The sequence below is a fragment of the Megalobrama amblycephala genome, linkage group LG4, assembly GCF_018812025.1.
Source record: "Megalobrama amblycephala isolate DHTTF-2021 linkage group LG4, ASM1881202v1, whole genome shotgun sequence".
In the NCBI taxonomy this organism is placed as follows: domain Eukaryota; kingdom Metazoa; phylum Chordata; class Actinopteri; order Cypriniformes; family Xenocyprididae; genus Megalobrama; species Megalobrama amblycephala.
The window spans coordinates 2,946,512-2,971,029 of record NC_063047.1 but is presented as its reverse complement, the minus strand read 5'-3'; the positions used below and the strand labels follow the sequence as shown (position 1 = coordinate 2,971,029).

Here is a 24,518-nt window from a genome sequence, read left to right as displayed (position 1 = left end):
CAACTTTTCTTATGTACATATTATGTTGCATATTTTTATTGTAATTCTGTCGCGAAGTTGCATTTAGATCCGCAGCTGCTACGTTCCAATCAGAATTCAAAATAAGAGTTTCAGAATGGAAATAATGCATGGAATGGAAATGGAAGAATGAAAAGCCTATTAATTTTATAATGTTTTTTTTTTTTTTTAAGTATTCCATAAACAAAATTTGTTTAAAAACCATTTAAACTACGTTATTGAGGTCACGTGAGCCTCATTCTGATGCGGTTTAAATGTGTTCTATGTGAACGCGCATAACGGTTCCACTAACGGTTCTGAGAGGAGACGGTAAATATAAACACACGTAAAGACATTAATTAATCAGTTTTAATGAACAAAGTTTCATAGATTTTGATGATATAGGTCTACATGTGTTGTGTAAGTGCTATTATTATGATAACTTTTATATCTATTGAATATTTCACTTGTTTACAGTAAGGTCTCATCAGTTAACAATGAGCAATACATATTAATCTTGTTAACAATAATGAAAATATTGTTAGTTCATGTTAACTCTGGCCCATTAAACAATATTAACTGATACAGCATTTGATTTTAAATATGTATTAGTAATATTGTAGTATTGCTTTAAAAAGTGTTACTAATATTTCTATTCAGTCTAAGATCCATCTATTAATGTGTTAAAGTTGTTATATAGCATTATCTGGTGTTTATATTGACTTTTTAGTGATGTTTATGTAGTTTCCATCATCTGCAGGTCATGAAGTGAGAGATTATTTGATCTGAACATGGATATGGAGTTTGATAAGTCTCTTCTCACAGTCCACATAAACTACAATAACTTTCCAGCGAAGTTATGGTGTTTGACAAACGATCCTGAAAACAACTCGGTCTTCTGGAGCCCAAGTGGAGACAGCTTGATAGTGGACCAGCAGCGGTTCGAGGACGAACTGTTGTCACCGGTCAAACAAGACGCTAAACTCTTCAAGACCACCCACTTCACCAGCTTCATCCGGCAGCTCAACCTGTACGGCTTCCGGAAGCTTTTCGACGGGCCCTCCAAAGACAGACACCGCAACCTGCACCAGTTCCACAACCCCTACTTCAAACAGGGTCGGCCAGAACTTCTGGTCCATCTGAAGAGGCTGACCATCAGTAACAAGGCCAAGATGCAGGCCGGAGAGGACGTGACCTGTCGTCCCCCGAGCCGAGGCCATCAGCAGCGGCGACACAACACTACAGAGGAGAAAACTACAGGCCAGTTCAACTTTCATACCATTTCTAAAGTAAATATGGTGGGAAGAGACATGATTTGACATAGAAGTTGAGTTCTTAAAGGGACAGTTCACCCAAAAATGAAAATTCTGTCGGTCTGTATAGTGGACTTCACTGGTTGAAGGTCCAAATGTCGGTTTCAGTGCAGCTTCAAAGAGCTCTACATGATCCCAGACGAGGAATAAGAGTCTTATCTAGAGAAACCATTGGCCATTTTCTAAAATAAAATGAAAATTATATACTTTTTAACCACAAATGCTCTGTGATGCGCCACGCATTACGCAATCATGTTGGAAAGGTCACGCAGAAGTATCGCGGTAGAGCGGAAAATCTCATTTTCTCCTCCAAAAACTTCAAAATCGTCCGACATTGTTGTTTAATTTTTTTTTCTAAAGGCCGTTTGACTTAGTCTTTGCAAGTTCGCTTTGTAGACACTGGATCGGTACGTCACTCATGACCTTTCCAACATGATTACGTAATGCGTGGCGCATCGCAGAGCAGTGCAAGACGAGCATTTGTGGTATATATGAAGAGTTTGGTTCCAAAAAGCTATAAATCCATTTTGATTAATTTGAGTAAAAAGGTGTTTTCTTTACCAAGAAAGTGGCAAGATGAAAACCACTATTTTCTGTTTCAAACTTTCACATAGCATCTTTTGGTTATAAAAACATTAAAAATTCAAATCTACATTTTTAAAGTTTTCTTCCATATTCCACAAGTTAAAGTTTGAACTAAATTGTCATATACAATATGTTAGTGCAAGTATATAACAATTAGTTCAAACTTTGACCTGAGGAGGGCAGTAATACACTTAGCAGCGTCTACACTGCTAGAATTCAAATAGAGAAGAAGAAGAAGAAGAAGAGAGCTAGTTTAAGATGAGCATTTATGGTTAAAACGTATATAATTTTTAATTTTTTTTAGAAAGTGTCCGATGGTTTCTCTAGATAAGACTCTTATTCCTCGTCTGGGATCATGTAGAGCTCTTTAAAACTGCACTGAAACTGTCATTTGGACCTTCAACCCGTTGAACCCCAGTAAAGTCCACTATATGGAGAAAAATCCTGGAATGTTTTCATCAAAAACCTTCATTTCTTTTCGACTAAAGAAAGAAAGACATAAACATCTTGGATGACATAGGGGTGAGTAAATTATCAGGAAATTTTCATTCTGAAGTGAACTAATCCTTTATTTTTTGGGTGAACTAAAGTCTAATATAGAACAAGTTTTGTGAATTTATTATTTTTTCATGTCATTTCATTGTTTAGAGCATAAGAAACAAATAGGGGGAAACATTTTTGAAAAAATATATTTTATTCATATGTTGTGTTTGCATATATGTTTTATGTTTTGTATAATATTTGATCATCAGGCTCATATAGTGTGATAAAGTCAGAATATGGAAGAAAACACACCTCAGTTTTATTTAGAGGCTCAAACTGAGCAAAAATAAGCAGTTTGGTGCAGATGTTGATATTTATATGGACAAAAAGGAAGATGAAATTCTGATGCTTGTAATGTAAATCAATGAGATCTTTATAACAGTACAGCAGATACTTACATAAATTCATATAAATATCATAAATAAATAAGATGTCTTCGTAAGATGATATTTAAATGCTTAGTTTTATGATCAAAACTCTGTAGTTTTAAAGCATATTATGAAATACAATGATGATTGAGAGATGAACAAATACAAATCACATTTTACTAAAAAAACAATTGATGTATGGATAATCAAGTAAACGTAAGTTGCTTCAGTCCAGTAAATGTTCATGCTGAAATATTACTAACAATATAAAAGTGATTCGTATGTGTACTTTTAAAGAATTTTTATAAAATATGAATTTGTCAAAACAACCAGAGAAATTTAGATGAAATGTGATATGTATTATATATCTATTTAAATGCCAGTCTTTAGTAAAAATGCTTCAATTCATAATACTGAAGACACTGCAGTAATTATTACAGTGAAAACTTGAGTAACGTTGTATTACTAATAATAGTTATTTTTGTTTGGAGTTGGGTTTATCCCATGAAACAAAACATTGCTTGCTTTATTATAAAATTGTATATTATATCAGGATTTGAACCTGGCTTCCATGCATAATATAAAATGACACAACTAGACTCTCTTAACTCACAGTCTTATGAAGAAGAGGCAGAACTGTCACATGGTGCCGCTTAAAAAACTCACTGCAGAGCCACTCTGGACATAATGGGATCAAATCAAGTCCAGCTCCACCACTGTGCACCTAATGGGTGGAGATGTGTTTAGTGATAATGTTATATGGGTATGGTGAGGGTGTGGTTGGACTGTTTAGCTCTACCCATTATCTCCAGTGAGGCGGATCTTGATGTCCACTGTCTCTGCAGTGAACAGCCTCTCAAAAAACTAAATGCATATGACGCCTCTGGATGGGAGGTCAGATAAAATTCAATTCTTTAAATCTTGAATGTTCTATAAACTACTCAAAGGGTTCTTCATACTCTCTTCTTAGGTTCTGCACACCAATATCAGCACATATCCCATCATCAGCCGAAGGGGTTTGACCGAAGCCTGATCCCTCCCCAGTCCTGGATCTTTCCTTGCAGCGATGTGTCCCCTTTCTACTCCAACAAAGGCATCCCGGTGTCGGTCATCCGGCCGTATCCGTACAGCACTCCTCACAGAGCTCAGTCCAGTCCCGCTGCCCTGTTCCCACAGGAAGCTAAATATATCCCTCATCACCTGTCCTATCCTCCTGGATTTTACCCGCCAGGTACTTTATCTTACATTCAAATAAATACACTTACAATGCTTTAGATAGATTTACTATATTTGCAACATTTTTAATCAATTCATGTTATATCAGTGTATTTTCCACAGGAAACCAAACAAATGATATCCTCTAGACAGCAGTGAGAGCAAACAGAGGCTTCTGCTTTTAACATTGTCTTCTGAGAAAACCCCAGTAATCTCACATGTCTTCTTTAGGGTTTCAGACGAGATCTCAACAATGTCTCAAATGTGCTCAGATTTGCAGAGATGCCAACGTCTGCAGTCAAACGTCAGATCAATCTCAATATGAACTCCAACATTTCTCATCCAATTTGTTTTCTTGCATTCCTCCTTAGAATTTTAGGAGAAACATCTGAGATGAAACTGATACTTACTGTGATGTACTGTACTGGTGTGTGTGTGTGTGTGTGTGTGTCTTGCTTTCAGTAGTTTGTCAGTGTTGCACTGCTGGATTTATGGAAGCAGATCGAACAAGTGGCGATCAAACATCTCTGTCATACGCACATTATGCTTATTACCCGGTGAGACCCACTACAAAGTTGATATGTTAAACATTATTGCACATATTTCTGATCATTCATATTCATAAATAGCTGTCCCAGTGAACAAATACTGAGTGAATCTCACAAAACTGTAAAAAACAAAACAAAATGTTTAGCTTGTTTTACTTTTTATATTAAAAATGACTTTTTGGATTACTTTTGAATATTTTTTAATATATATAATATATATTAATTATATATATAATATATATTAATTGTTTATATATAATATATATAAACAATAACATAATTTAAAAAAAGATACATTAAAAAATACATAAATACAAGTTTTTTTTTAAATTTAATTGTTTATTCAAAAATCTAAATTTTACTTTATTTTACTTTTTAATTTTTTTATCAAAAGTTTGGAAACATTACAATTTTTAATATCTTGAATGAAGTCTCTTCTGCTCTCCAAGGCTGCATTTATTTGAATACAGTAAAAACAGTAATATTCTGAAATATTATTAGAAATTAAAACAGCTGTTTTCCATGTGAATATATAGTAAAGTGTAATTTATTCCTGTGATCAAAGCTGAATTTTCATCATTACTCCAGTCTTCAGTGTTACATGATCCTTCAGAAATCATTCTAATATGATGATTTGCATGTACTGATTCACTCTACAACATTTTAAAGATGTTCATTCTCTTTACTCTAGCAGAATTATTCAGTGAGCCACCATCACAACAGCATCCAGACCGCAAACTGGCCAGCACACGGTACACCTGAGGCTCAAAGGGCGGACGTGAACCTTGACAGAGTGTTCCAGATGGTGGACGAGTTCCAGGGGTTGCCGAACGTCCACATAGTCCGAGTGGGCACCCCTGTGAAGCCCCAGCACTCCTCCGGCTCTCCTGTCTCCACGCTACCTGCTGAAGCCGACAGTCCTCAGAGCTCCAGGTCCGAGACTGCAGTATCCAGTCCTCAGAGAGACGTGCGTTGGTCCACCATCGCCAGCGGTGTGAGCACTCAGTACATCAAACTCGAGTCAGAGGGACACGAGGTGGAGAATCAAGGACCCGCCCAGCTCAAAGAACATGATTCAACATCTCTGGAGTCCTCAGAAAAGGTTAAAAGATACTGGTGTCTTCTTTGTTGGTCTTTAAGTGTGTGTTCACTACAGGTTGCCCAGGGCTAACAGTAGAAAAACTGAATATTTTTTGTTTTTGAGTGTTGAATATCATTGAAGCTAGACTGATGCTATAACGAAGTCCTCTGTAAATCAGGCTACAGATCAGAAACTGACAGCAGAGCAAGACTCGTGAAAAACACTCCCTGCAGCTTCTTTAGGTAGGACACGTTCAGATTATATAATATCACACATCTACATTATGTTTTTACAGAATCATTCTGATTTTTTTTTTAATTATTACTTTTTATGACTTTATGGTTGTTATGATCCACAGATGACAGGCAGGATTCATCAGCATATGCACATGACATCATATCCAAAAAACAAAGCTCTTATTTACAACATTTTAAACTTATTTAAGAAAGTTTTGTATGATTTCAAGTAGTTTTAGTTTTTTTGTTTTCTCGAAAAAAGTAATTTTCTCAGAATTTTGACTTTAATTTTAATGGTATTTTTATGCTAAATACACATGCTTTGAATATCTACAGTGAACGTGATATTTTATTTGTAATTAACTCATATATATTTCAGTATTTATAAGCATCAATATATAATTTATATATTTAACATTAGCACAAGAGTGAAAGTCAGATTGTAATAGCACTGAAATGAACTGATTTGTTTTCAGCTAAATTTGAATAAATGCAAAGCGAGTGAATCCCTGATAAAGGCTGAACGTGTGTCATTGCTGTGTGTTTTGTGTTATTTTTACGACATAATTATTTTTATTATAAACCTGCCCGAGTCATGACACTTAAGAAAAGCTCTATATTCAACAGATTGTTTCAAGCTTCACAGTAATAAACAGGAAAAAATTATTAATAATTAATAATGCAAACTTCATCAAATATGAGACGAATTCTGCTGTAATGCTCAATTCAGTTCAGTGTTGATTCAGTTCAATAACAGTGTCAATGTTGCAAAATTAAGAGACAGTACTATCAGATTATGCAGTTGAAGCAGTCTAGTGCTGTTTTAGTATAATTAAAGGGGTCATGAATTGGGAAATCAACTTTTCCTTGAGCTTTTGATATATAAGAGGTCATCATACTATAAGAATATCCTGTAAGTTTTAGAACTGAAAACTTCTTTGTTAGTCCAATAAAAGCTTTTATTGACACCAGACCCAGCGAACGACTCGTCCCGGGTGTACCTAGATATATTTTCAACAATGTGAATGTCTCAGTTGAGCTTTATTTATTTGTATTTGTATTTTAACTGTGGATTCTTTGTTAAATCAATCGCATTTCGGTGCAAACAGACTTTTACGATATGGACTCGACAGTAATGCAACAACATGTCAGTAACTGTGTTCATTCTAATGCCTGATCTGATATTAATGATTCATGTACAGTCAGATGATCTTTGTCTGTGTGTCAGTAAATCAAACCAGTGACTAAACGACCAACTTCACGTTGTTTCTCTTAGTAGGATGAAAATAATGTTATTTAAATGATGATTAAATTATATAGAGAGAAAGTGATCAAAGAACACTCCATTTACAAGCGTTCAAATCAGTGGGCTGATTTTTACTTTTTATTTAAAAATGTTTGATGTAAAAAGCATACTAAAATTATAAGTGCACGCCAGGAAACATTATAAAACAATAAAACAACGCAGTTCATGACCCCTTTAAATTGTTTTATGATCAAACAATTTTTCATCAAATGATTTGATTTGATGAACACAGCTGTCATACAATTGAGGGATAATAATTATTCGATCATAAACCCTTTACACGAGCTAATTATCAAGCATACAACTGTTAGCGTTATGTTTAGTAGCCTACACTCACGTGACATAAAATGCTCTATCAGTTTTGGGTTTGATATGCAGCGAAGGACTGTAATTGTGATGTTTCTCCAGTGATGTGAGCTAGAGGGCGCAGTGTGTGTGTGTGTGTGTGTGTGTGTGTGTGTGTGTGTGTGTGTTGCATGTGTTTAATGGGTCGGATCAGTTCTGCTCCACCCTCACTGACAGTCAGCAGGTACACACTCATACACACACACACACACACACACACACACACACACGCACGCTCGCTCTCACTCACTCTCAACTTTAAACTTTTCCAGCGTTCCTGCTGTTCGGATCAACAACACAGAGGCTTGATTTCGGGACAGCGCGTGCGGATTCTACACATGAAGTGACTGGATTTCTCGCCTTGGATCTGTGGAGATTTAATCTGAGTCGAACAGGTTTGTGAAGTAACAGCAAGATTGATCTTAATTCATTTGGGGAACATGGAAATGAGTGTTCAGAAAGAGCTCTCTCCTGCCAGTGTTTTCGATCGCTCCTGCAAAGCTGATCATATTTTTCCCGTCGCATTTTTTTATGTTGGTCCTCACGGGAAACATTTCAGAGTGGGATTATAAACTGTTCCGAATACTTAATGAGCGGAATAACTGATACATTGTTGCATTGATGGAGACGGCGACTCCGCTACAACCTGTTACATTCTGGAATGTTTGGAATCCTTTGAAGTGGACGCGGCGTATCGCGCAGTAACGCAGTCATTATGACGTCAGGTTATCAATCACTACGCGCGGGAAACGATCTGTAAAATTATTGCTCTTTAGGAGATCTTATCAAACTCTTGTCCATTTAAATCAATGCTCAGGCCACGAGTCGGTCCGCTGTCAATCACTGGCTCTCTGTCACATTTCATCACCTGTCAATCATGTTCTGTCAGCGATACAGGCCAGTTCTAACATTTAACATTTGATTAGATTTACAAACAGGTAAATTTGGTAATAATATTCTTAAGTTTCAAATCACAGCAATCCACTGGATTTTATTGGACAGTTTCGGTGACCCCTGAGGATTCTAGTGTTTTTGTGCTGGACGGATAGCTTTGTGGACAGTGCATAATGTATGGCCGGAGCCCGCCGCTGCAGCCAGGACAATGAGGGTTCCTGTGCGGCGATTGGCCGGGCTCTGGCCGTGGCTGCTCATGGCTGCCTTGCAGGTGGCGTTGGGCCACACGGGCCTGGAACTAGCCGCTGCTGTGGAGTCCGAACGAGCCACGATCAAGGTGACGCTGCTGAAGCAGGAGCCCACCAGCAGGACCATCACTCTGGAAGGGGTGTTCTCCTGGGGCAGCGCGGGCAGCGCTAAAGGGAAACTCATGCAGGTAAGACCCGGCCGGGAGATGTTTTCAAGCTTCATATGTTGGTGGAGAGGTGAAGAAGGCACTGGTCGAGTTGCCTGATAATCCTGCCATTGCATGTTCTGAATATAATTGGGTAAAAGCATCTGCGAAATGCATAAATGTAATGTAGGTGACACAAGATCTGTGAGGGAACATTGTTGTGCATCTCATGCATCTTCGGTCTGGCAGACAGTGGACCTAAAAAGTATTTGAACGCTCGGGCAAAAGTGTCTGAATGTCACTGCATTAGATATTAGATTAAAGATGAAGAAAGTGTCATGAAACGGCACAGGCACGCTCTTCGCTCTAAAAAATGCTGGGTTGTTTCAAACCATGTTTGGGTCAAATATGGACAAACTCAGCTGTTGGGTGTAAAAATTTCAACGGTCCATATTTGACCCAAACATGCACTCTAAAAATGCTGGGTTAAAAACAACCCAAGTTGGATTAAATATGGACAAACCCAGCGGTTGGGTTAAATGTTTGCCCAACATTATGGGCAGTTTTATTTAAAAATGACTAAATGGCTGGTTTAAAATGTTAAAAATCAGACACATAATTACTAGAGGAAACAATGATAATCAAAAGGTGAACATTTATTGATAAGCAATGTAATAAATGTTTATTGTTTAATTATTATTCATTAAACTTATTAAACATTTAACCCAACTGCTGGGTTAAAACAATCCAGTCGCTGGGGCTTTTCAACCCAACTTGGGTTGTTTTTAACCCAGCATTGTTTTAGAGTGTTCTAGCAAAGTAAAAGCAGTTACATTGGGATTTTTATTTTTTGTGGCCACTGTAGATATTGTGTTATACACTCTGAAAAATAAAGGTTCCAAGAAATACATTTTCACATTTTTGGTTCCCCAAAGAATCTTCCAATCAACATTCTTAAAAAGAACCAATTTTTTCTTAGTTTTCTTACTTTTTAAAGAACTTAAAGGCACAAAATGTAAGATTTTTGGATTAAAATATCCAAAAACCACTAGAACAATGTTATATATTTTGTTGACTTGTGTACTTACATTATCCCAAATGTTTCCAAGAATGTTTAAATCCAGAGAAATAAGCAATTTTAACCAGGACACGGGCCGTGTCCGTGCGTCGCCTATCAATGACATCGTATTAGGGATGCACGAGGGAACTAGGGATCCACCATATCGGTATCGGCCAACATATGATAATTTTTAATTTTATTCTTATCGGCCCAATAAGAAAATTTTAAAGCCGATAAATAATGGATTATTTTCTTCAGCTGAAACTATTGTCTTTGTAATCAAAATTAGTGGATTTAGATTTATCATCCAATATATCGGTTATCGGCTTTCAAATATAAACAATTATCGGTTAACGGCCACAATTTTCATATCGGTGCATCCCTACATCATACCCTCGATTTCCGGTTTATTTATTTTGAAGAAACCATGGAAACACCAAAGGCGCTTTAATCGATTATGTGTTTTATTAGACAGGTGAGCAACTGTTTGGATTCATTCATCGACAGAAAACTAATTGTTAATATGCTTAAATCTCATTTTCTCGATTTACCGTGGGTACCATGTTTTACCATGACTAATATTGATCTATCCTACTGCAGTGTGCAACAAGTGTCTCACAGCAGCCGCCGAGCGAACGCACAGCATTATAACAACTTTCAACACACAAATGTATCAAATATGATAAACAGTGCTGCTTTACCCCACATACGCTTGATGGGAAGCAGCGACTGCGGCATAATAAAAGTCCCTCTGCTCTCGAGACGTGTGTCGTGCTCGTCTCTCATTTGCAATCGCTCCAGCGGCCACATTGGGCTCCAAAACCTTGCTTCGTATTACAGTAATGTTAATAAATGTTTAATACATGAACTCATCCATTAATATGGATCGTCTAATTCTTTTCCACCGGCTGTAGACGTGAAGACCACACCTCCTGTGATTCAAGGCGTCATCAAGCTACGCCTTTGTTTTGAATAAGCGACCTCTAGTGGCGGAAATTGACACATTGTGCCTTTAAGAACGTTTTGTGCAATGGAAATGTTGAAGGTTCTTCACGGAACCATCAATGCCAATAAAGAACCTTTATTCATAAGAGTGTATAGTATCACCTTTTATGATCATTGACATCCATGGAGTTTGTGTACAGCTTCCGAGACCCGGAGAACGGCTCACCTGGGAAGTCATCGAATGCGTTTCTGCGGGTGCCAAGAACCCCGCCTGGGTCTTATTGGAGGTGATAGATTTGTGGTCTTGTAAACTGTTAGCTCTGTTCTCCGAGGCCATACCGCCAGATGTTCGGGCTTTGAAGGTTGCGAGCGCTGCGTCTCTCTGCGAGAGCGATCCAGATCAAGCCAGAGGGGATGCGCTAACTGTAAATGTATCTTGAAAGCCTTTTCCCCTGTAGGAAAGAGTTATTGCACCATAAAAATAGATTTCTTGTTAGTGGAATGTCTGTGTTTGTTAGAGAAATTTCATGTTGTATTTGAAGCTTGCAGTGAATTTGCAGGACTTCATGGATGGAGAAAAGTGTTTCTGTAGTTTTATTGGCCGAACTTATTTTACTACTCTGTTCATAGCAAGTTGCAACTAGATTTTTGCATTTTCTGACTAAAGTGTGAGCGGTGCTTGCCTGTGCAAAATGCGCCGCTGTGTTGTGGGTGTTGCTTTGTGGTTGCTAAGGTGTCCTGAGCCGTTGCTAGGTGGTTTCGTACGGTTTCAGTCTCTGATATTCTGAGCTCTCTTCAGTGTAAGTCTGTCTCTAACAAGCCGCATGTTCTGAGGTGTTATTCACGCCGCCGGTAACTAGTATCTACATGCAGAATGTACACTGTGAATCAAGCCCATGCAGAAGAACGTTTGTAGCTCAAAGGTTGAAGGTTTGAAGTGTGGAGTTGCTGAAAGCACAAGCAAGTGCATTGCATCGGATAAGAAACATCCGTTGTGTATAAACTAATTAGCCAGAATATGATGTTGTGTGCATGTGTGTTTGGTTTGCAGAAGTGTATCGCTCTCTCACAGAGAGCATGTCGCACAGACAAACGCTTTTTGTTGCAGTGCCAACCTGTTGCAACAGGCCCGGGCTGCTTCGGCGCATTGTCCTCCTGCATAATGTTCCCTTCCTCTAGGGGACAAAGTGATAGAAGCAGGTGGGGTAGGGGGAAGTTTCTATCTTTTCTTCCCTCACTTTTTACCGCATGAATTTAACGTTATGGCTTTTATCTGCTTCTGGGAAGAATGATATCGAATGATCTATAGCATGTTTTTAGGCTGTGCAGTAGCGCTGGGTGGAAAAGCTTAAATGTTGTTTGGTAATATTTGATAAATTGTTTAATTGCTTAGGAGGTTTTTGTGCATTGTTGCCATTTAAATTTAAAGATACAGTGACAATCTAGTTAAAATGATCTAGGCTTGTTTGCCACCAAGTGAACACAAGGATGCTTGCTTTCCAGTGTGGGCAAATATCAGCCATTAATGACTGAACGCCAGTGTGCGCCAGTGTACGCTTTTAAAAAATGCTGGCCCAACCTGCTGGGTAGTTTCATTTCCATTTTCAACCCAGCACTTGGGTTAAATGTTTGCTCAACCTGCTGGGTAGTTTTATTTAACCCAACTTTTGTTTAAAAATGACTGTATTGCTGCTTATAATGAACCCAAAGTATGTTGGAAATGAACATTTTGTCCCCTTGGAATTAAAAGGTTCTGACATTTTTTGCCAAAATTGAGTTATTCACATATTCATATTCTGTGACAACTTATTCAATTCAATTCACATTTATTTGTATAGTGTTTTTCACAATACATATCGTTTCAAAGCAGCTTTACAGAGAATGCATGTCAACATTACAATTTAGAGAATGCAGTTAGCTAATAATGTAATAATTTAGGCAATTTAATATACAGTCTTAGCAGTTTAATTGAAGGTAGAAGCAATGAGCTCCTGGAAAAATGAATTGCATATTAACAATAATTAGGATATATAGAAATTTGGGAATGTGCATGTTGATCCAGATGTTGCGTCATCTGAAGTCCTCACAGGAGTTGGCGGCGTCTCTTCGGAAAGCAAATGGAGAATAATTAGCGTAGCTGCTGTTCATAACATCAAGCAAAGATAGTCATGTGCAATTGATCTGGTATGAGATGCATTATGTGAACGCTTGGCTAAAGAGATGCGTCTTTAATCTAGATTTAAACTGGGAGAGTGAGTCTGAGCCCCGAACATTATCATTATGTGATCTTTCTTTAAGTTGTGTAAATTTTGGGACTTTTTTTTTTGAAAACAAAAAGGTTATATCTACAAAGGCGAACTCTAACTTGATTCTATAAGGCTTTCTTTGTCATGTCGCCGGACTGTCCGCGATAGCAGAAAAGAGTGCAGAAAAATGCTAAATCAGTGAAAAGAAGACCAAATAATTTCACACAACACAATGTTTATTAGATACCTCATGATCGACTATTTTATTTATGATCTTGTCAATGACAGCAGCCCAAATTCCAGGAAATTTTTCTGTGTTTTTCTGTATCTATTGCTGAGGGGTTATTTTCAGTTAGACACCACACTAGCCAGCAGCGCTATTAAGAGGATAGGTCTGGGTTTTGTAGTCTATTTGCTTTATTCCAGTCATATCATGGTCATACGAGGGAAAGTTGTGTATATATTAGGTTATTTTTTAACCTTGATCCATCCTGTGTACTTGAATTGAGCTGTATAGCTATAAAACTCTACACTATGGCACACTGGATTAAAGTGTATACTACATTAAGTGAGATAAAATGTTGTTGGTAAAACTGAGTTGTTACATAGTTGAAGTAATTTAAATATTTTAAATATGAAATTTGTTTATATTTGAAAGCAGATAACCGATTTATTGGCCGATAAATCCAAATCCAAATTTTTATATAATTTTTGAGAGCCTGATTATAAAAACAAAAGTCTCACCATTAAAACCCACATCCCAAGCACACAATTTTAATGTTCTCATTGTAATATTATGTAGCCTATATAACAGACTTGCGTTGCACATGTTGCACTGAACTGTATTTTCATTTTAGAAGTGATTTTTTTTTTTTTTTTATTTTTTTTTTTATCATATTTCAAGCTATTCAAAACCATCATGGCGAACAGTGTGCATCTGAAGTGTCTCAGCTGAAGGAAATAATCCATTATTTATCGGCTTTAATATATCGGGCAAATTTTCCTATTGGGCCGATAACAATAACATTAAAAATGAACATATATCGGCCGATACCGATATTGTGGCCGATATATCGTGCATCCCTACTTAAATGTTTAAACTGACATGACTTAATATGATAAACTTACACTCTGACACACTTTTCACTCCCACTAATGTTTTAATCAGAGAAAAAATATAAAAATTTGTCTAATGCCAAATATAGTCATTATGATGTTCACAATGTTTCTTAAAGGTGCCGTAGAACGTCTTTTTAAAAATATAATATAAGTCTAAGGTGTCCCCTGAATGTGTCTGTGAAGTTTCAGCTCAAAATACCCCATAGATTTTTTTTAATTCATTTTTTTAACTGCCTATTTTGGGACATCATTAAATATGCGCCGATTCAGGCTGCGGCCCCTTTAAATTCTAGTGCTCCCCTCCCCTGAGCTCGCGACTGCCTTAAACAGCATAAACAAAGTTCACACAGCTAATATAACCCTCAAAATGGATCTTTACAAAGTGTTCGTCATGCAGCATGTCTAATCGCGTAAGTATGGTATTTATTTGGATGTTTACATTTGATTCTGAATGAGTTTGATAGTGCTCTGTGGCTAAAGCTAACATTACACACTGTTGGAGAGATTTATAAAGAATGAAGTTGTGTTTATGCATTATACAGACTGCAAGTGTTTAAAAAATGAAAATAACGACAGTCATGTCTCCGTGAATACAGTAAGAAACGATGGTAACTTTAACCACATTTAACAGTACATTAGCAACATGCTAACGAAACATTTAGAAAGACAATTTACAAATATCACTAAAAATATCATGTAATCATGGATCATGTCAGTTATTATTGCTCCATCTGCCATTTTTCACTATTGTTCTTGCTTGCTTACCTAGTCTGATGATTCAGCTGTGCACAGATCCAGACGTTAATACTGGCTGCCCTTGTCTAATGCCTTGAACATGAGCTGGCATATGCAAATATTGTGGGCGTACATATTATGATCCCGACTGTTACGTAACAGTCGGTGTTGTGTTAAGATTCGCCTGTTTTTCGGAGGTCTTTTAAACAAATGAGAAGGAGGAAACAATGGAGTTTGAGACTCACTGTATGTCATTTCCATGTACTGAACTCTTGTTATTTAACTATGCCAAGGTAAATTCAATTTTTAATTCTAGGGCACCTTTAATTGTATATCGCCAGCAAAATACCTGTTGAATATTCAATATATCACCCAGCCCTGCCATCTCCAGTTCATTTGCCTCCACTGTTAAACTTCAAACTAAACGAAGTGAAGCAACAACGAGTCTGTTTAGTTAAGTGTGCTGGATTAGTGCGTTTTCAGGCGTGTCTGCCTCGGCTATCCTCGGGCGGCTCTGAATTCGCCGCGTTGAGGATGACAGCCAGTTTTCATAACCACCAGTAATTACACATCTCCCATCCCATTTGATCTTCCTAAGCATGTTGTTTCTCCAGGCCACAGGTTGGCGAGCGGCGCTACCCAAATTTGACTCTCTTTTCTGGGCCCCAGTCGGCGGATCACAGGCAGAGAAAAACAAGATCAGACATGATGATGGTGGAAATGTTTTATTTAAGGAGAAAAGGGCCCTCAGCGCAGCCACTGGTCTTTAATGGAGGCCGATCATACGTTCTCTGTTTATTTTGCATTAGAAATGTGGAATTTGATTTGACACAAGTGGTACCTTTTTCTGTTTTAACCAATTTTATATCTTTTTAATAGTACAGTATAGCCTATTTTTATGTCGGTGAGACGCATGACAAGGTGAAGCCTTTTTCCCACACAGTCTTTTGCATAAAAAAAAAAAAACTTTCCTTAAAACCACCACAGACTTGTCTTTAATGCTTTTTAATGCCGACAAAGCAATAGTGACCCTGAAATGCATTTGAACACACTTATAAATGTATGAAAGTTATTGCATTACATTAAAAATCATCAAAAAAAGTGTTATTTATTGAAAAGAAAGATGCACAAGTACACTTTATAAGTGAAAGAAAACTAATGTAATGGCATAAGTGTGACTAAAGTGTCCAAATGTGTTTTGGGCTGCATTGTTGTGGGCTGAAGTTATTCCCAAACGTTTGACTCCATGATTTTTAATCTGGCACTAGTTAAGAGTGTCGAGGTTGTGCTTCTGATAGGCACTTTACCCAATTAAAAGACCATTTTAAAGAGTATGATCTCCTTCTAAGTCTCATTAGATTAGTTTTTTCCTTCTCCCTTCCTCGTTTTTTGGGCATTTTGTGGCGGAGAGGTCAGCTGATCCTTTGTAAACACTCACAAAGACCAGTATCAGGTTCTACCTTGATTGAAGCTACTGATCTAAGATCAGATCCTCTTACCTAGTGCTGGGTGGTGGTATGATTGTAGAAATGGGTCCAGTTGAGATTTTGCTGTTTTGTTTATATTGTAGTAGATATTTCTGCTCTGCTATCAGGACAAATATATCCATTGAAAAGTTTTGGGTTAGTAAGATTGTTTTTTTTGGTTTTTTTTGGTTTTTTTCTGAAAGAAAATGGATGCATTAAATTGATCAAAAGTGACATTGAGTGACATTCAACAATGTTAATAATCATAAATGTTTCTTGAGTATCAAATCATCATATTAGAATGAATTCTGAAGGATCATGTGACACTGAAGACTGGAGTAATGATGCTGAAAATTCAGCTTTGATCGCAGGAATAAGTTGCATCTTACAGTGTCTTAGAGTAGAAAACAGTGATGTATACTATATAAACCAGCCTATACTCACCAGTTTTGTAGTGTGACCTACAGAAATGGCTTATTGGATTAGGAAGAGCATGACCGCAGACGTGCACGTTAGAATCATACGAGCACACGCCCTCCACGTCTTGGCAGCCTCGTATCTGTCGTGTAACTCTCCACTTTTCTTCTGAATAATCTCCCCTGTCTAATCTCTCAGGAGGACGGATGATAGGGAGGCTGGGATGGATGCGTTAATGGAGTAGCAGATCAAAGAGTGTTAGGTTGAAAACGCGAGTCTAGATGATTAAAAAGGAGCTTGTTTACTCTGTGCTTCCGATAGGCCTCCCCTCCCCTCATTCAGATGGGTTTCCTGTCTATATTTCCCCCCTAGAAACTGATAACAGGCCGTCCGCCCGCTCTGACCTGTTGATGTTTGTCTTCCAGCCTGCAAACTGAACGTTTTTGCTTTAGTCTCCTGATGTTTCAACTCAAACTTTTCTCATCAGAATCCCTATAGATCAAATTATCTGCACGAAAAAGAAAAAGAAAAACACACAGAAATTGCTAGTAAATGGCACAATTAAATGCAAAAAAACTGCAAAGTTCTTGAAGAACTTCAGTAAATGTCCTAAACGTTTCACTCTAAAAAGTACTGGGCTGGGTGAATGTAGGACAGAACACATGTTGGGTTAATTTTACCCAGCAAATTGGGTTGTTTATTTAACCCAGCATAATAGGTTGATTCATTTTTATTATAATACTAGCTTCTGTTTTTTATTTTTTTTTATTTTTTTTTAACTTCAGTTATAAATTAATGAAATAAAACCCAGGATCTGGTTAACACAAAAACTACCCAAACACTGGGTTGTTACGTCTGAGCCAGGTTCTGGTTAACACAAAAACTACCCAAACACTGGGTTGTTACGTCTGACCCAAGATCCGGGTAAAGCAAAAACTACCCAAACACTGGGTTGTTACGTTTGACCCAGGTTCTGGGTAACACAAAAACTACCCAAACACTGGGTTGTTACGTCTGACCCAGGTTCTGGTTAACGCAAAAACTACCCAAACACTGGGTTGTTACGTCTGACCCAGGATCTGGGTAACGCAAAAACTACCCAAACTCTGGGTTGTTACGTCTGACCCAGGATCTGGGTAACGCAAAAACTACCCAAACTCTGGGTTGTTACGTCTGACCCAGGATCTGGGTAACGCAAAAACTACCCAAACTCTGGGTTGTTACGTCTGACCCAGGATCTGGGTAACGCAAAAACTACCCAAACTCTGGGTTGTTACGTCTGACCCAGGATCTGGGTAACGCAAAAACTACCCAAACACTGGGTTGTTACGTCTGACCCAGGTTCTGGTTAACGCAAAAACTACCCAAACACTGGGTTGTTACGTCTGACCCAGGATCTGGGTAACGCAAAAACTACCCAAACTCTGGGTTGTTACGTCTGACCCAGGATCTGGGTAACGCAAAAACTACCCAAACTCTGGGTTGTTACGTCTGACCCAGGATCTGGGTAACGCAAAAACTACCCAAACTCTGGGTTGTTACGTCTGACCCAGGATCTGGGTAACGCAAAAACTACCCAAACTCTGGGTTGTTACGTCTGACCCAGGATCTGGGTAACGCAAAAACTACCCAAACACTGGGTTGTTACGTCTGACCCAGGATCTGGGTAACGCAAAAACTACCCAAACTCTGGGTTGTTACGTCTGACCCAGGATCTGGGTAACACAAAAACTACCCAAACTCTGGGTTGTTACGTCTGACCCAAAGGGCTCAACTCAGGAAAAAATAACCCAAGAGTTTTTTAGAGTCTTAAACATCTGAGCAATAACATTTCCTCTATATAATCTGAAATTGATCATTGGCTTGTTTATTAACAGTTACGTTTCTGAACACTCATACAGTAATATTTAACACTACAATAGTTTCTACCACACGTCTGGATTTTATAACAATTTCATCAGTAATGCGAGTGACTGCAGACCACACTGCCCTGAAAGGACAGACTCATGTGTGGTTTTTGCAACATCATTGGCCCTAAAATTAGCCCCTGCGACTGCCAGAACGTTTGCTAACGGTGTTAACGATTTGTAAGATGTTGTATTAAGGGCTTGCGGACATTACAGCCTGTTGCGGTACATGATGGGGGTCACGGTACATCACTGCTGCTCGAATGAGACCAGGCCAATCAGATTACACGCTTTTATGTCCCACTAAGAGCTTGTTGTTTCCTTTGTGTCATTGTGGAATTCTTGATGTCTTGAATGAAGACAAGAGGAACAGGAAGCTTTTTCTACAGCATCGGAAGGGACCCTGGATTTGTCATTATGAACCTGATTAAAGTGTCTTTGTAGTAGTATGTTCTGTGTTAAATAGAGTAGAGAGTTCACAAAAGATTGGCCTGTGGTGGCTTCAACATTTAACAACCTGTAAAAGCCCAATTAATTCTTTGTTGACTTTTGAATAAATCTATATTAAAACTCTATTAAAGTCAGTAATCCCTCACTTAACCCTTTAACTCTCTTTAATAGGCTTTTCACAAACACACACACACACACTAATATATATATATATATATATATATATATATATATATATATATATATATATATATATATATATATATATATATATATATATATATATATATATATATATATATATATATAATGAAAGGATTTTTAGAAATCTTGGCCGACTGAAAAGTATGAACATGAAAAGTATGAGCATGTACAGCACTCAATACTTAGTTGGGGCTCCTTTTGCCTGAATTACTGCAGCAATGCGGCGTGGCATGGAGTCGATCAGTCTGTGGCACTGCTCAGGTGTTATGAGAGCCCAGGTTGCTCTGATAGTGGCCTTCAGCTCTTCTGCATTGTTGGGTCTGGCATATCGCATCTTCCTCTTCACAATACCCCATAGATTTTCTATATATATATATATATATATATATATATATATATATATATTGTGTTTTTCTAGTTGTTTTTCATTAAGAATAATAACCCACAATTCAAGCAGATGCTGCCCCCGAATTGGTGCTAAGTAAGTAAGTAATTTTAATTTATAAAGCACATTTACACACAGCGCAAACTGCCCAAAGTGCTGTACAATGAAAAACACACATATAAAATCAATAAATAAAGAATAATAAGTAATAAAATTGTAAAAGGACAAACACTTTGTCCAAACAAAGGACAAAGTGAAAGTAAAATGCGCACAGCTGCACGGGCATTCATAATGGTGCGTGTCTACTTGCATGGACTGTTTTCAGTTCATTCCTATGGAAGCTCAACTTCAATTGGATTTAATTGAAAACGCTCTGATCCGCACCGTTATGAATGCCCATGCAACCATGCGCATTTTACTTTCACACACACAAATTAGTGATTTGAAAGCGAGGTGCAAAAGAGGGACCCCTCAAATCAATAAATCAAATAAATGCCAAATTATCTGTGACTGGTCATGTAATGTGTCGGCAGCATATATATATATATATATATATATATATATATCGCAGCCCAGCTGAAACTAAGCAACAAGCACATCACCCACCTTCACTGTATGAATGAATGCGTGTGTGTTTTTGTTAGTTTAAAGGGTTAGTTCACCCAAAAATGAAAATAATGTAATTTATTACTCACCCTCATGTCGTTTCACACCCGTAAGGCCTTCATTCAACTTCAGAACACAAATGAAGATATTTTTGATGAAATCCGATGGCTCAGTGAGGCCTGCATAGCCAGCAATGACACTTCCTCTCAAGATCCATTAATGTACTAAAAACATATTTTTATGTTTATATTTTATATATATATATATATATATATATATATATATATATATATATATATATATATATATATATATATATATATATATGGGTGTTTCCATCGTAGCAGGTGTGTCTGTTTGTCCTTTTGCATTTTTATCATTGAGTCTTTGAATGGTTTATGGGGGGAATTTCTATCACAAACACTTGCAACTCTTTGACTGTGATCTTTTTTTGAAGATTCTTTTACAGTTTCCAAAGGTCTCTTTTATGTTGTCTTCATGACGCCTGCTTCATATCAAAGACTTTAGATATACAGAGACGGTGCTCTCATATTACTTATGAATGGGAGAAAGTATAGTGCGCAATATGGTGGAATAAGCCCTGCCTTCTAAATAAAAGAGCCAATCACTGATTGATAAAGTCATCGCATCCCTCCGGTTGATGACGTTTATTTAACACTATTTGAAAACGTATATAGGACAGTTCATGTCAGATTATGCTGCTGATTTGAAATATGTTATTAAAATGTGAGTTCAACAAGCGTTCAGGATTCCCCTGTTCAAGTATATAGGTATTTGTTCATAGTCTTACAGCTTCTAGTTGAGGTTGTAGTGTGGCCTGTTTTCCCTAGCTTTAATTTTGTTAAATAGTTTGTGTTTTTTAAGCGGGATGGATTTAAAGATGCAGGTTTTATCATGTTAGCGGCATGATTTAGCTCACAGTCTCTGTCAGCACGCTAAATGCTGAAGTGAGAAATTACATGTCTGAGTTCACGTCCTTCAGATGGCCGCTGCTGCAGTCATCAAAGCAGCGCTTCTGTAACACATTCACCACCTTCAACAGTAAATTTCAAGACAATTACTGTCAGGCTGTCAATGGTTTTGCTGAGCGATGTCTCCGTTATTATGCATAATCTGCAGGTTGTTTGTGACGACTGAAAGTTTTGTGCAATGAAAGATTATAGTTATTCATTCAGCCTGTTTATTTGAAGGGCTGCAGTGAGAAACACGTCTGATCGTGTCTGGTGGACATGAAAACCCTAAACCTGTCTAATTATACAGGGCTTCCTGTAGTCAGCTCGTAATTCTGCTAACTGTCGAAAATAAATATATTTTTACTGAAAATATTTTTGTACATCTCTAGGAAATGGCTAAATACTCAAACCCTGCTTCTGTCCCACTAGTTGTGCTTGTGTTTTGGGTGTCAGTGGGATGTAATATTTGAGCAAATACAACCACAACAATGATAGGGTGTTGTTTGTGGTTGCTAGGGTGTTGCTAAGGTGTAGTGTTTTATAGAGTGCAATCAGTGGGTTCTGGAGGTAAAAACTCCATTCATTTTCTGAGGGAAATTATATATTTATTATAAATTATATATTTTTTATATATTATATAAACTTATAATCCTTTAAACAGCCTTACCGTGAGTGACGGGGTTGTTGGTGATATTTGCTATTAAACCCATCAGTCTGCGTTATTTCAGCTTGTTTTTAAAATAATTGTTAAACAATTGTGTGTGTGTGTGTGTGTGAGAGAGTGTGTGTGTGAGAGTGTGTGTGAGAGTGTGTGTGTGAGAGTGTGTGTGTGAGAGTGTGTGTGTGAGAGTGTGTGTGTGAGAGTGTGCGTGTGAGAGTGTGCGTGTGAGAGAGTGAGTGTGAGAGAGTGAGTGTGAGAGAGTGAGTGTGAGAGAGTGAGTGTGAGAGAGTGAGTGTGAGAGAGTGAGTGTGAGAGAGTGAGTGTGAGAGAGTGAGTGTGAGAGAGTGAGAGCGAGCGAGTGTGAGAGCGAGCGAGTGTGAGAGAGCGAGTGAGAGTGAGCGTGTGAGAGTGAGCGTGTGAGAGTGAGCGTTTGAGCGTGTGAGAGTGAGCGTGTGAGAGTGAGCGTGTGAGAGTGAGCGTGTGAGCGTGAGCGTGTGAGAGTGTGAGTGTGTGAGCGTGAGTGTGTGAGAGAGTGTGAGAGAGTGTGAGAGAGTGTGAGAGACTGTGCGAGAGTGTGAGAGACTGTGAGAGACTGTGTGTGAGAGTGAGTGTGTGAGAGTGAGTGTGTGAGAGTGAGTGTGTGAGAGTGAGTGTGTGAGAGTGAGTGTGTGAGAGTGAGTGTGTGAGAGTTAGTGAGTGTGTGTGAGTTAGCGAGTGTGTGTGAGTGTGAGAGTGAGTGTGTGAGAGTGAGTGTGTGAGAGTGAGCGTGTGAGCGTGAGTGTGTGAGAGTGAGTGTGAGAGTGAGTGTGAGAGAGTGAGTGTGTGAGAGTGAGCGTGTGAGCGTGAGTGTGTGAGAGTTAGTGAGTGTGTGTGAGTTAGTGAGTGTGTGTGAGTGTGAGAGTGAGTGTGTGAGCGTGAGCGTGTGAGCGTGAGCGTGTGAGCGTGTGAGAGTGTGAGTGTGTGAGCGTGAGTGTGTGAGAGAGTGTGAGAGAGTGTGAGAGAGTGTGAGAGACTGTGCGAGAGTGTGAGAGACTGTGAGAGACTGTGTGTGAGAGTGAGTGTGTGAGAGTGAGTGTGTGAGAGTGAGTGTGTGAGAGTGAGTGTGTGAGAGTGAGTGTGTGAGAGTGAGTGTGTGAGAGTTAGTGAGTGTGTGTGAGTTAGTGAGTGTGTGTGAGTGTGAGAGTGAGTGTGTGAGAGTGAGTGTGTGAGAGTGAGTGTGTGAGAGTGAGTGTGTGAGAGTGAGTGTGAGAGTGAGTGTGAGAGTGAGTGTGTGAGAGTGAGTGAGTGTGAGAGCGTGAGTGTGTGAGAGCGTGAGTGTGTGAGAGCGTGAGTGTGTGAGCGTGTGTGAGCGTGTGTGAGAGAGTGTGAGAGAGTGTGAGAGAGTGTGAGAGAGTGTGAGAGAGTGTGAGAGAGTGTGAGAGAGTGTGTGAGAGTGTGTGAGAGTGTGTGAGAGTGTGTGAGAGTGTGTGAGACTGTGAGAGACTGTGAGAGACTGTGCGAGACTGTGCGAGAGTGTGAGAGAGTGAGAGTGAGTGTGTGAAAGTGAGTGAGTGTGTGAGAGTGAGTGAGTGTGTGAGAGTGAGTGTGTGTGTGAGTGTGAGAGTGAGTGTGTGAGAGTGAGTGTGTGAGAGTGAGTGTGTGAGAGTGAGTGTGTGAGAGTGAGTGTGAGAGTGAGTGAGTGAGTGTGAGAGTGAGTGAGTGAGTGTGAGAGTGAGTGAGTGTGAGAGTGAGTGAGTGTGAGAGTGAGTGAGTGTGAGTGAGTGTGAGAGCGTGAGTGTGTGAGAGCGTGAGTGTGTGAGAGCGTGAGTGTGTGAGAGTGAGTGTGCGCGAGAGAGTGCGCGAGAGAGTGCGCGAGAGAGTGCGCGAGAGAGTGCGAGAGAGTGCGAGAGAGTGCGAGAGAGTGCGAGAGAGTGCGAGAGAGTGCGAGAGAGTGCGAGAGAGTGCGAGAGAGTGTGTGTGAGGGTGTGTGAGTGTGAGAGTGAGTGAGTGAGTGTGAGAGTGAGTGAGTGTGAGAGTGAGTGTGAGAGTGAGTGTGAGAGTGAGTGTGTGAGAGTGTGTGAGAGTGTGTGAGAGTGTGTGTGAGAGTGTGTGAGAGTGTGTGAGAGTTCTTGTATGTTCTTTATGAGAACACAAATGTGTATAATGACATAGGTATTACAACGTAAACATGGTTTATGAGGACACTTCCTGTGCTTAAAAACATACTAAAACATACTAAACGGTGAAATTCAAAAATGCAGACAGTTTCCTGTGTTGGGTAGGTTTAGGGGTAGGGTTAGTGTAGGGGGAGAGAATGTACCGTATAAAAAACATTACGTCTATGGAGAGTCCCCGTAAACCACATATACAAGTGTATGTGTGTGTGTGTTTGAGTGTGTGAGAGGGAGAGAGAGTCTCGGTGTGTAATGAAGGGTTGAAGTGGAGGAGATGCATGGCAAAGCTCTTAAAGTCACTGGGCCGCGGTCTCTTGTTTTAGTCATTAGAAGAGAAAGGAATGCTGGGATGTATTTGTGTCTGT

General features: G+C 38.8%; 2 protein-coding genes across 9 annotated transcripts in view; both read left to right on the top strand.

Annotated features, from left to right (window-relative positions):
* The first annotated feature begins 187 nt into the window (after positions 1-187).
* On the top strand, positions 188-6,399 carry hsf5 (heat shock transcription factor family member 5). 6 transcript variants are annotated; one of them, XM_048186812.1, is made up of 7 exons: positions 188-327; positions 758-1,257; positions 3,777-4,037; positions 4,484-4,578; positions 5,261-5,671; positions 5,829-5,892; positions 6,009-6,399. In XM_048186812.1, exons 2-6 carry the CDS (start codon positions 789-791, stop codon positions 5,865-5,867), a joined length of 1,275 nt encoding a protein of 424 aa, XP_048042769.1. In that variant the 5' UTR covers positions 188-327; positions 758-788; the 3' UTR covers positions 5,868-5,892; positions 6,009-6,399. The 6 variants fall into 6 exon arrangements, with proteins under 6 accessions (XP_048042769.1, XP_048042773.1, XP_048042771.1 ...); XM_048186816.1 differs by having other exon boundaries at positions 284-417; positions 4,487-4,578; positions 5,264-5,671; XM_048186814.1 differs by having other exon boundaries at positions 284-417; positions 4,487-4,578.
* Positions 6,400-7,636: 1,237 nt separating this feature from the next.
* The window catches only part of LOC125266292 (E3 ubiquitin-protein ligase RNF43), a 139,195-nt gene continuing 122,313 nt past the window's right edge, over positions 7,637-24,518 (top strand). For 2 of the 3 annotated variants that reach the window (XM_048186809.1, XM_048186807.1), the window contains exon 1: positions 7,761-8,867. In XM_048186809.1, the coding sequence (XP_048042766.1) occupies positions 8,640-8,867 (228 nt within the window). In that variant the 5' untranslated portion in view covers positions 7,761-8,639. Of the gene's footprint in view, positions 7,722-7,760; positions 8,868-24,518 lie in introns of those variants that run through there. The other variant, XM_048186808.1, reaches the window with a different exon arrangement.